Consider the following 13,224-nt stretch of genomic DNA (forward strand, 5'->3'; position numbering starts at 1 on the left):
TAACCCTTCAGCAACCGTGAATTGCGCACAGGTTCTTCCTGAGACAGACGTCTGAGACACACCCAGCCTTGCCACGCTGGCTAGTCTTCCAGGGATTCGGACATATTGGTTACTCAGGGACGGTGAGAGGCAGGCTGATGGGAGCAAACCCCCGAGGGGCCCTGGCATAGGGTTAGGTTTCCTGAGCCCATACCCTAGACTTGGGAAGGCTGGTCCTTGGGACACTCTTCGGGCCAGCTATTTGGGGGGTGAATATGAAGGGAGAAGCAGGAGGTGCCACTTGGCTGTCCTGGTCTCAGTCTGCTGGCCTCCAGCTTCCCCTTCAGCCTAACATCTGCCTCCTCTCACAGGACCCTACCCCTCCACATCCACACCCCCATCCTCTATCTGCTTCCAGGCCTCGGCTGATCCTGCAGGAAGCTTTTCCAGCAGGGAGGTGAAATGGCTGGGCCTGGCTGCAGTCTTTGGAACTGCCCCAGGTGATTGCCTGGGGCCATGCAAACAGGGTGTGTGAAGCTAATAGAAGGAGTTGGTCAGTTTTGCCATTACTGCTGGGTATAAAACAAGCTCTTTCCGAAGCAGGAATAGGGAATTCCATCAAGAAAGAAGAGCCACCAGCAGAGCCCATTCAAAATCCCTGTGGCCAAAGCAGCAGAAGCACCAGCGGCTGCACACAGAGCAGTGGGCTTCCCAGCCTTCAGAATGAGTAACCTGGAGCACCTCTGAGCCTGAGGATGGCTTTCAGAGAGGGACGTCCTCTGGGCATTGATCAGCACCAAAGGAGCTTTGTAAATGCTTGACCAGGCAGGGCAGAGGCCAGGGAGCCCTGTGGCTGAGGGGCTCAGGAGCAGTGAGAGAGGTGTGCCTACCGGGAAGACTGAGAAGAAGCACTACAGACCAAAGAATTCTCTCCTTAATGTTTTGTTTTTAAATTCTGGTGTGTAATCCGTTAGCTCTGTCATGAGTTTGGTGTGGCTGTTGCCAGGGCCACGATAGCTCAGAAGAGAAGGAGGGTGTCTTGGGAGGGACGTTGGTTTCAGACTGGAGGAAGGAAGAATGGAGGCTGGCGGCATGTCTGACCTCTGCCTCCTAGGAGTCTTTCTTGGGAAAATGTGGACTCTCTCACCTCTCTGTAGCCAGAGAAGGTGAGACATGGCCCTCCTGCCTTTTTCTCTGTGCCCCAGCCACACCACTTGCCATCTGGAAGCTCATGGAAAGTGTGAGACCTGGGATGAGAACGCAGATTTCCCTCCCAGCGCCATCATCCACTCGGAGAGGTGACTCAACCTCTCAGAGCCCACCTCACTCACATGCCGACCCTATCTTAGAGAGTTCTTGGGAGAACGCAGACTGCCACCACAGTTCCTGGTCTGCAGCAAGCATTCAGCAATGTTTGTTGAATCGGCCTGTTGCTCTGTTGTTGTATTGTCTCCTTTGTGACGCTCCCTTGTGACTGTCTGCAAGGGCAGTGATGGACATCAAGGGATGGGTGGGACAAGGAGTTTAAGAGCTTTGTGGACCACTCAGAGCTAGGCACCTGGAAGGTCTCCAAAATTAGCATCGTTCAGACCTGGTTCTCTGAGCCCTCCTGCTCATGTTGGCATGGACGTGGCAGTGCTGGGTCATTGAACCAGAGTGAACCTCGGGAACAGAGAACAAAGCACCCCCAGGATCTGTAGTCCATACCTCTGTCGACCCTTTCCAGTGGTGGCCTTCCAGGGCCTAGACACAAAGGCCCGGGCCATGTCTGCTTGCTACTCCAGGGAACTTAAATGATTGTCTGGGCTCGACTGAATTTCTGTGGAATGTATACACTCATCAAGGCTTTGCCTGGCTTGACCCTTGAGGTTGGGGACTAGGTTGGTGCTGTACACCCAGAACCTGGACCGGCAGTCAGGAACACCGTTTCCCCTGGACCCATCATAGCCCCGTCTTGCGAGGCTGAGGACTAGACCTTGAACCACAAAAGAGATTGCCCTCCCTAGCATCTTCCAGCTACAATACACAATACCCTGCTCTCGGAACGCCCCTGGCTATCTCAAAACCTCAAGCTTCTGCAACCATTTTCATAACAACTGTCTACCAGCCACAGTCAAGCGGCTGGCCACAGCCACGATTGGATCTCTTTATGTGCTCAGCTCCAACGGCCTCCACTGGCACAGCCAGCTCAGGGCAGACCAGCATGCTGACGGCTGCTGGATGGGTGACCTGGTTTGAAGTGCAATGGCTCAGCTGCCCAGAGGCAGGGTCAGGAGTGTGTGCGCATATACACATGTGGAAAAATCTGTCTGGGCCTTAGAGAGCTGGCCTGGCAGCCCCGCACCACCCTTGTCTGACTGTGTACTCTTGGGTTTGACCTCTCTGAACTGCTAAAGGAGTCAACAAGGGACAGGAAGACACAAGAAGGCAGGAGGTTCTGGGGAGCCCCCACGGGGTGCACAGTTCCTGAGGCATGGGTCAGATGAAGGCAAGCACTCTCCCTCTATTTTCTTCCTCCCTGTCCTTGGGTGAGAGCTGGTGCCTTGCCGCCTCCATCAGACTGGGCATGCCCAGTGTCCGGGTCTAGGCTTTCCGAGAAGGCAAACCCTGCTTTGAGTCAACAACGTGAGGAAAACGAGGGCTCGGGGGCCCGCCAGCTCCAGCTCACTGCTCATACCTGAAGGGGTTGGGCTCCAGAGAGAAGGGCTTGGCTGGCTCAGGTGACCCACTGAGCCCTACCTCGGGCTGGGTGTGATGCTCTGTGTGTTAGCCCCTCACACCAACCCAGTTCTATTGTTCAGTACAGAGAACATTCTGGGTTTCAGCTGCAAACCAGGGATATTTTAAATCAAACAGTTTTGGTTGAATCACACCTTGGGTCCTTGTCCCCAGGCTCAAAGGACACAGGAATGGCCTGAGGGAGGAGAAGCCTTCTCACCAGCCTGGGAAGAGGCGCAAGGCCGAGGGGTGGTGGGTGCCGGGCAGTGGGGTCTGGCAGACCAAGCTGCCAGTGAGCTGTGCAGCTGCCCAGCCCCACTGAAACACTGGAGCAGGGAATGGGCAGAGACCGAGTGCACAACCGCACCGGGCCTGGCTGATGGACGGAGCTGGAGCACTGCACCGTCCCTTGACCCACACATTAAAAGAGAGAGAGAGACAATCAGCACAGTTTACACACACACACACACACGGCCCACAGACCCCATCTTTGGGTCTCAGCATCTCAAGAGACTGAGAAAGAATGGCTCTGTGAAGGCGGTAGGGAAGGGGTGTGTGTGTGTGTGTGTGTGTGTGAGTGTGTGTGTGTGTGTGTGTGCACGCTCCAGACAGAGGGGTGAGATGCACAGGGTCTAGAGTCTAGAAGACTCAAAGCGAGAAACAGCTACTCAAAGCAATGCAGCTTTCACACTCTGGTGGTGGCAAAATCGGGGGCAAGGATCTCCGCGGCCCTGGCACCTTAGCTGCACTGCAGGTACTGCAGCCAGGCCCCAGGGCACCTTTTATGCTCAGGGGAGGGCTGCTTTCTCCGTCCAGCCCCATACGATGCCTCTGCACGGCTCCCGGGGAGTACTAAAATCCAAAAGCCAAATCTGTCGCCCTGGAGTTTTGTACAGCCCACCTTTCAGTTAGCAGCCAACACTGACCCACCGAGCCACCAAGGGTCACCAGAAGTCACATTAGTTAACCATCAGCGCGCACCTACGCAAGGCTGTCTGTGGCCTGAAGTGCTGGCTGCCCGGAGTGCCCCAGCCATGGACTCTGAGAAAGGTCAGGCCTTAGATTCCTTTGTGACCATCTGCACAGAAATGGCACCACTCACTCACTCACTCAGTCTCACTCACTCTCTCACTCACTCACTCTCACTCACACAGACTCACTCACTCTCACTCACTCTCACTCACTCTCACTCACACACACTCACTCACTCTCACTCACTCACTCACTCTCTCTCACTCACTCACTCACTCTCACTCACTCACTCTCTCTCACTCACTCACTCACTCTCACTCACTCACTCTCTCACTCACTCACTCTCACTCACACAGACTCACTCTCACTCACTCACTCACTCACTCACTCTCACTCACACAGACTCACTCACTCTCACTCACTCACTCAGTCTCACTCACTCTCTCTCACTCACACACACTCACTCACTCTCACTCACTCTCACTCACACACACTCACTCACTCTCACTCACTCTCTCTCACTCACTCACTCACTCTCACTCACTCACTCTCTCACTCACTCACTCTCACTCACACAGACTCACTCTCACTCACTCACTCACTCACTCACTCTCACTCACACAGACTCACTCACTCTCACTCACTCACTCAGTCTCACTCACTCTCTCTCACTCACACACACTCACTCACTCTCACTCACTCTCTCTCACTCACTTACTCACTCATTCTTTCACTTACTCACTCTCACTCACTCACTCACTCTCACTCACTCAGTCTCACTCACTCAGTCTCACTCACTCAGTCTCACTCACTCACTCTCACTCACTCAGTCTCACTCACTCACTCTCACTCACTCACTCTCACTCACTCTCACTCACTCAGTCTCACTCTCTCACTCTCTCACTCACACACACTCACTCTCACTCTCTCACTCTCATTCTCACTTTCCACTCTCTTATTTATTCTCTCACTCTCATTTACTCTCTCACTCAGTCTCTCAATTTCACTCACTCACTCACTCACTCACTCACTCACTCACGCCCTACCCATTGACTGTCATCAAGTGGATTCTGACTTTTGCGACCCTGCACAAGAGGGCAGAATTGGGTCCCCTGGGATTCTGAGACCGTCCCTCTTTGGGGAGTAGATGTCTCCTCTTTCTCCAGCAGAGCGGCTGGAGGTTTTGACCTGCTGACCTTGTGGTTGGCAGATGCCTGTGATGCTTCTCCTGGGTTATTCTAGAGGAGTCAGTGCTAGAAGCCCTCGGTGCTCCCCTCCATTGCGCTCAAGTTCTGGAAACTCGTGGTGTGGTGGACATACTCCAGACCTGGAGAGTGGGGTGTCTATTTGTTTATTGTGCCGTTTGAACCACTGTGTGTTCATTATTCCAACAGTTACTTGTGGAGAGCTCTCCCTGTGCCAGGGTTTGTGCTGATTACAGAACGGATCTCAAAGAGCACTGCCTCTGTAGACAGTTAGCTGTACATCATCACGTGCCGTGCCTGTCCTCAGAGGACTAAATGCACGGCAATGGCGAGGACGTGGCGCTGAAGCCAGGAGGCGTGGGCAGGTGAGCATGCTCCCTTCAACAGCCCCGGGTAGCGCCGTCAGGGATATCTTTGGGAATGGCAGTGAGTCGGCTTTCTGGTTCGGTTTGTACTTTTGGTATGTACGTGTTTGGCTTGACGATCACAGAGGAGAGAAGAAGGAACTCTCACCTTATTTTGTTTGGTGCATATTTAGATATTACAAAAATATTTTAGGCCATCAATTGGGACCTACAGTACATCTTTGCATTCCCCATGTTACTCAGGTTTGAAGTCCCCTGGTACAGCCTCTAGTCAGTGACAGTGTCCCAGTCCGCGTCCATAACTTCCCATCACCACTGCTACCTGGAACAGCCTCGCTCTGGTCTTAAGACAGCCTTAATTATGAAAAACCTCACCTTGTATTTGACTCCAAGTCCTCAGACCTCCCCCGTTGGGGGCCTGCGGCTGGTTCCTGGGGAAAACAGGAGAGGGGGGGCAGGCGTTGTCTCTTCCCTCAGGCACCTCTGGCCTGCTCTTTGTGCCATGAGGAGTAACCGGACAATGATGCGTCCTTCTCCAGGAAGTGCCCACTGCACTGCTGCCGGCCCCCTGCTCCTAGTGGCTTCTTTGTCAGTGCACACTGTGGGGAAGCCCCAGGGCCCCCAGTTCCATGCTCGTGGTGGGGGGAGGATGGGCTGACAGAAGCCTCCACGCACACACCCTGACTAGGAGAGACCCAGCTCCAGCTCACCCTCCTCCTCTCAGCGTGACCTTCACTTTCGTGGGCACCCAAAGCCTGCTTGATCGAGTCCTGGACAGCATCAGAGAAGGCACGAGGCACTCTGTCCCCTACTACTTCCACCTCTCCACTCCCACAAGCCCATGTTCTTCCCTCCTCTCCAATTCTGACTTTCCCCTCTTTCCCAGGGTCCCCGCTGTGGCCCACACATCAGGCTTAAGAGGGATGAGCAGCCCGCCTGACAAGGAGGAATGATTTATCGCTCACCTGGGTGTGGTGATGAGTACAAGCAGATGGACTCTCAGCTCGTTTTCTGTTCTATTTTAAGTTGTCCGCAGACAGAGAACTCCTTTCCAGCCCCCTCAGGACCCCACTGTGCTGGCCTCACGAGGCTTCTGTTGATGTGATGTGGACGCGGTGACACATCCTGGACAGGCTCCAGTTGTCGGGCCCAGTTGTCCCCTCTCTGCGCTCCGTTCTCGGTCGGCTTCTTCTGGGTCTGTCATGTGTGTCCTATCATCATGCCCTGCGTCCTCTGGCTAAACGTGAGCATGCCCTTTCCCCCTGCTTCAGCCAAGGCAAGGTCAGACTGTGCCCGAGGACCTGTCCCTCAGGACTTAGGGAGATAAGGTAAAACAGGGCAGAAGAGAGTAAACTGTAGGCATTCAATAAATATTTGTTTAATGAATGAATAAAAATATGTTTCTAGGTACAAGCCCCTTAGTTGTTTCCCTTTCAGGGGTACCCTGCATGCTCCTTTCATGGTAAACACCTTTGGAGTAGTCTGCTCACTTAGCCTGTTCCTCTGGGAACAGCTATCACCTACAATCCCTTCCAAAGTGGTAGTCATGCTTATGCATCCACGTAACTGCGTAGACCTCAGCTCTATGTAACTGCACCGACCTCAGCTCTATGTAACTGCACAGACCTCAGCTACATGTAACTGCACAGACCGCAGCTCTATGTAACTGCGTAGACCTCAGCTATATGTAACTGCACAGACCTCAGCCATATGTAACTGCACAGACCTCAGCTATATGTAACTGCACAGACCTCAGCTACATGTAACTGCACAGACCTCAGCCACATATAACTGCACAGACCTCAGCTACATGTAACTGCACAGACCTCAGCTACATGTAACTGCACAGACCGCAGCTATATGTAACTGCACAGACCTCAGCTCTATGTAACTGCGTACACCTCAACTATATGTAACTGCACATACCGCAACTATATGTAACTGCATACACCTCCACTATATAGGAAACATGACCCAACCTCAGACCATCAGATTATTCTCGCAGGACTTGGCATTAGAGCTTCGATGCACTGAGCAAGTTAGCTGCAGAAAACAGAACATAAACTCAGTGTGGGGGTGCCAAGGGCCCTGTCATTGATTGAGCTGCACCCTCCCACTCAGGAAAGCCGTGATGCCCAGTGTTGTGCGGTTGTCATCTATTTTGTGATCATCTCCCAAAAGTCAGATGTTGGTTCCAGAACGTGGCTGCCATTCATGTATGCAGGGGCGCGGGGAACCCACCGAAGCCAAAGGGAGGGCTTGCCATGCCCAAGGGGCAGAATAATGGGCTGTCGGGGTCCAGGGCGTGGGTTATCCCTCTGACGGAAAAGGAGAACTGTGCTACCCAAAGTCTAGGGGCCCCAGTGGCCACCCCAGCGGGCCTGGGCAGCAGAACTGAAGACTAGGGCCGAGGGCCTCCACCCAGAATCCAGAGAGCATGGTCACCAGCCAGCCTGTGGAGGAGAGGGTCATTGTCCAGATGGTCTCCGAGAACAAAGGGTTATTTCCGAGCTTTGAGGGCTCATATCAGTTGTTCTGCTCGAGGCTTGCTTGCTGCCCTTCGCATGTGTAATGGACATATCTGCCTTGTGCCTGCCCATCATTGCAATTTAGAAATAGATCCCTGTCATCTAGATTTCACGGCTTCACAGATAGAGGTGGATTTCGACCTAGTATGGAATACATATAAAGTCTCACCCATGCTTGAGTCAGATGAACTGAAAGTTGAGATTTTGCACTTAAAGTTGAGTTAAGACTTTGGAGATGCTATGATGGGGATGAATGTGTTTTATAAGTGTCAAGAACGTGACTTTTGGGGTGCCAAAGGGTGGGATGTCATGGATGAAATGGTGTTCCTGAAAAATATGCGTCAAACTGGCTAGACCATGATTCCTAGTATTGAATGGATCTTCATTTTGTGATCTGATATAATTATCCTCTATTTTGTGATGTGTTGTAAATCCCAACCTCAATAAGTTCACACAGCAGGATCAGTGTGGGGTGTATGTATCTTGAGTCACAGCCTTAGCCTCTACTTTGGCTCAAGTTACTTCTTGTGGTAGTTACATAATCTGGTGTCAACTCGAGACTATGAAGAGTGAAGGGGGTGGAGTTTAGCCTGTCAGTCAGGTTGCAGCTTGATGACCTCTTTGGAGGTGCAATGGAGACAAATAGTTCACTGGAGGCCAGACCCACATTCTCTCCCTGCAAGACACTCCCTTTCTGGTAGATCTCTATGTTCTTACAACAAACGTTCTCTAGTTGTTTAAACTTACAGCTCTCACCATAAGCCCTGTCTTCTCTCCCATTCTGTCTGCCAACCCGACCCCCCATCCTGACTTGATGATAGAAGGCAGGCAGAATCCATGTGTGTGAGAGAGAAGCAAGACAAGCCAGGACACTTGAAATACATAGATTTAAAGGTTATACTGGCAGAAATCAGTGTAGGGACGAAGTGAAGGAGGAAGATTGGGGGTATAGAGATACATGTTTTAAAAAAGCTCACCAAACCTTGACAGGGCACATTTGATGGTTAAAGTACTACTGCGTTAGCCTCCACGTGCATTACAAATGTGAATGAATGAGTGAACAAGTAATCCTGCTTACAGGAAGTATGCATCTGAATTTGAGGGTGGAGTGGGGATAGTAGTAATAAATGTCTGTGGGCGTGGCCTGCACGTCAATACCTCCATCATCCTTCATTGTCTACTGTCCATCTCTCGCTTGGTGTGCACCCGGTGCCCCTGATGGCAGCTGCCACACTCTCCAGGTTTCCCTTGCTTCCCGATGGCTTTCTGTCCTCTTGCCAAAGCTCTAGCCAACAGAAGAAGAAATAAGCGCACGAGCAATAACAATAAGCAGTACATAGTTCTCTGTTTAACAAAATATTGTCTCCCGTAGTTTTTATTTGAATCTGGTGACAAACCTGCGTGGAATTCAGGGCAGCTTTGTTTCTTTTGCCAATTTGGTGAGGAAGAAATCACGAGGCCAGGGGGCCATCCGTTAGAGCCCCCGACTCCACATTCTGAGTTCTTTCTGACACTTTAGATGTGCAGCAATTAAAAATCAAAATAAGAAAATAGAAATGCTCCTGCTGGGAAACTGCCCTCCCAAAGGGTCAGAAAGGGGCATGGCTGGCTTCCAGGGACCATATGCACATTTCTTTTTTTTTTTTTTTAATTTTAACAATTTATTGGGGCTCATACAATTCTTTTCACAGTTCATATATATACATACATCAATTGTATAAAGTACATCTGTACAGTCTTTGCCCTAATCATTTTTTTCTCTTTTCTTCTTTTACATTTTATTAGGGACTCATACAACTCTTACCACAATCCATACATATACATACATCAATTGTATAAAGCACATCCATACATTCCCTGCCCCAATCATTCTCAAGGCATTTGCTCTCCACTTAAGCCCCTTGCATCAGGTCCTCTTTTTTTTCCCCTCCTCCCTCCCCATTCCCCCCTCCCTCATATGCCCTTGGTAATTTATACTTCGTTGTTTTGTCATTTCTTGTCCTATCCGGAGTCTCCCTTCCCCCCTTCTCTGCTGTCCCTCTCCCAGGGAAGAGGTCACATGTGGATCCTTGTAATCAGTTCCCCCTTTCCAACCCACTCACCCTCCACTCTCCCAGCATCGTCCCTCACACCCTTGGTCCTGAAGGTATCATCCACCCTGGATTCCCTGTACCTCCAACCCTCATATGCACCAGTGTACAGCCTCTGTCCTATCCAGCCCTGCAAGGTAGAATTCGGATCATGGTAGTTGGGGGGAGGAAGCATCCAGGATCCGGGGGAAAGCTGTGTTCTTCATCGGTACTACCTCACACCCTAATTGACCCATCTCCTCTCCTAAACCCCTCTATGAGGGGATCTCCATTGGTCGACACTTGGGCCTTGGGTCTCCACTCTGCACTTCCCCCTTCATTTAATATGATATATATATACATATATATACATACATATATACATATATACACATACATACACACACATATCTTTTTTTTTTTTTTTTTGCATGATGCCTTATACCTGGTCCCTTGGGCACCTCGTGATCGCACTGGCCGGTGTGCTTCTTCCATGTGGGCTTATTTGCTTCTGAGCTAGATGGCCGCTTGTTCACCTTCAAGCCTTTAAGACCCCAGACACTATCTCTTTTGATAGCCGGGCACCATCAGCTTTCTTCACCACATTTGCTTATGCACCCATTTGTCTTCAGCGATCCTATCATGGAGGTGTGCAGTCAATGATATGATTTTTTGTTCTTTGATGCCTGGTAACTGATCCCTTTGGGACCACTCGCTCACTCAGGCTGGTGTGTTCTTCCATGTGGACTTTGTTGCTTCTGAGCTAGATGGCCGCTTGTTTATCTTCAAGCCTTTAAGACCCCAGTCACTATCTCTTTTGATAGCCGGGCACCATCAGCTTTCTTCACCACATTTACTTGTTCACACACTTTGGCTCCAGCCGTTGTGTCGAGAGAGTGAGCATCATAGAGTTCCAATTTAATAAAAGAAGGTATTCATGCATTGAGGGAGTGTTTGAGTAGAGGCCCAAGGTCCTTCCGCCACCTTAATACTTGACCTATAAGTATAGACACATAGATCTATTTCCCCATCCTCCTATATATATTTGCATGTACATATCTTTGTCTAGACCTCCATGAATGCCCTTTGACTCCTAGCTCTTTCCTCCATCTCCCTTGACTTTCCTCCTGCCCCACTACCATGCTTCATCGCCACCTGGGCTAGCGTATACCTCTTCTCTAAGCAACCTTACCCTTGATCATTTCCCACCAGGCCTGCCACTCCCACTTCTCTACCATTTGGGGTCCCATGTTTTTCCCTTGTCCCTGGGTTTGTTAACACCACTTCCTTACCCCCCCTACCCCCCCACCCCAAGTCCCCCCAAAACTGTCGGTCCCGTTGTTTTTCCTCCAGATAGTTCATCCAGCCTGTCCTATTCAGACAGACCTGTGGAGTCACTAACATGCACGAAAACAAGACAGAGGAAAACAAAGCAACAGTATACAACCAGACAACAAAACAACAAAAACAAACCACTGACAAAAGAACAGAATAAAACAGTTCACAAGAGAAAAGCTTGTAGTTAGTTCAGGGATCGTTTGCTGGCCCTTAGGAGCGTTTTCCAGTCCAGTCTGTTGGGGCACCACGCCCTGGCCCCGAAGTCCACTTTCAGCATTCCCTGGGGACCTTGCCACTCCATTCCCTTGCTGTTCCGCTGCACTCCCCCAGTGATTTGCCTCGGTGTGGTGGGATCAGGTCAGGTGCAATTCCCACACTGTGTCTCCGGTGCTGTCCCCTGTATCGCCCTTAGTCACTGAGGGGCATCATGTCTCATAGTGGGGCCAGCCATGTTGTTCTCTCTGTGGACTGGCTGCTCTACTCAGGAACATCATCATCACGGCCTGGTGGGCCAGGCTGCCATATGCACATTTCTATTGGCACGGGAGTGCTAAAAACAAAACAAAAAAATTGTTCCCTTAAAAAGCTAAATTACTTAGCTTAAAAGCCCATTCACTTCTATCCCTCTCACAACACAGCTACAGGCAATTAAAGGGAAAGCTATAGGATCTTTCTCCACTTTCCACATAGAAAAGTAAAGCCAATGAGAAGTAACACACCCATTGTCACCCTCTTCTACAAACCAGCCAGCGCTTCCCTAATCTCTTCACTGCTCCCTGCATCTCTTGGTTCCTCAGGGTGTAGATCATGGGGTTGAGCATGGGGGTCATGACCGTGTGGCTGATGGACACGGCCTTGTCCATGGAAAATGGAGTGTAGGGACGTGCATAGAGGTAAATACTTGGGACGAAGATCATGGACACCACAATGATGTGGGTGGTGCAGGTGGAGGCTGCCTTCCTCCTTGCCTCCCCTGAGTGGGACCTCAGCATCACCAGGATGATCAAGTAGGAGATCAGGAGGAGAGAGAACCAGATGGCATCCAGCACCCCACTGTTGGAGATCATGAGGAACTCCAAGACAGACGTGTCCGTGCAGGCGAGTCTCAGTACTTGAGGGACATCACAGTAGAAGTTATCCAGCACATTGGGACCACAGAATGGAAGTGGGAGCATCAGCACAAGCTGGGAGATGGAATGAACGAAGCCTCCAACCCAGGCGGCCACCACCAGCCCCACACAGAGCTTAGTGTTCATGATGGTGACATAGTGGAGAGGCCGGGAGATGGCCACGAGGCGGTCATAGGCCATCACCGAGAGGAAGAAGACCATAGCACCTCCCAGGAAGTGGAAGAAGAAGAGCTGAGCCATGCAGCCCTGGTAGGAGATGGTCTTGCTCTCAGAAAGGAGGTCGACCAGCATCTTGGGGGCAGTGACTGAGGAGAAGCTGAGGTCTAGGACAGCCAGGTTTCGGAGCAGGAAGTACATGGGTGTGTGGAGCCGGGTGTCAGAGGTCACGGTGACCACGATGAGGAGGTTTCCCACAACAGTTGTGGTGTAGACAAACAGGAACACCAGAAACAGAAAATGCTGGAGCTCCTGAGTCTGGGAGAGACCCAGGAAGACAAATTCTGAGACGCACGTGAGGTTCTCTGGATCCATGCTATGTTCCCCATCCATCTACAGAAAACAAGCCACACTCATAGCGGCACAAAGTTGTTCTTTGTCCTCTTATTGTTTAGGGGCTCGGAACATATTTGTCCAGGTCCACAGGATGGGCATCCTCATGGGCAGACCAGAATTGCAGGTAGGAATTTAGACACGGTGATGATTAATGGCCTCTTCTTTGGGGATTTTATATATTGCACGCTGGAATATACATTCCTGAGATATTTTAAAGTCATCCAAAAGGATATGCGACCTGAGGATTTGCAGCATAAGATGGAGGGGGAGAAAGAGAGAGAGAGAGAGAGAGAGAGAGAGAGAGAGAGAGAGAGAGAGAGAGAGAGAGAGAGAGAGAGAGAGAGAGAATGAGAGGGGTATGTTGCCTT

The 13,224-nt window shown here is 50.9% G+C and overlaps 1 protein-coding gene across 1 annotated transcript; it reads right to left on the reverse strand.

Annotated features, from left to right (window-relative positions):
• Positions 1-11,899: 11,899 nt before the first annotated feature.
• Positions 11,900-12,835, reverse strand: OR4D2 (olfactory receptor family 4 subfamily D member 2). The gene has a single exon (XM_075559633.1). It carries the CDS (start codon positions 12,833-12,835, stop codon positions 11,900-11,902), a length of 936 nt encoding a protein of 311 aa, XP_075415748.1.
• Positions 12,836-13,224: the final 389 nt, after the last annotated feature.

This window comes from Tenrec ecaudatus, chromosome 10 (genome assembly GCF_050624435.1).
Source record: "Tenrec ecaudatus isolate mTenEca1 chromosome 10, mTenEca1.hap1, whole genome shotgun sequence".
Classification (NCBI taxonomy): Eukaryota; Metazoa; Chordata; class Mammalia; order Afrosoricida; family Tenrecidae; genus Tenrec; species Tenrec ecaudatus.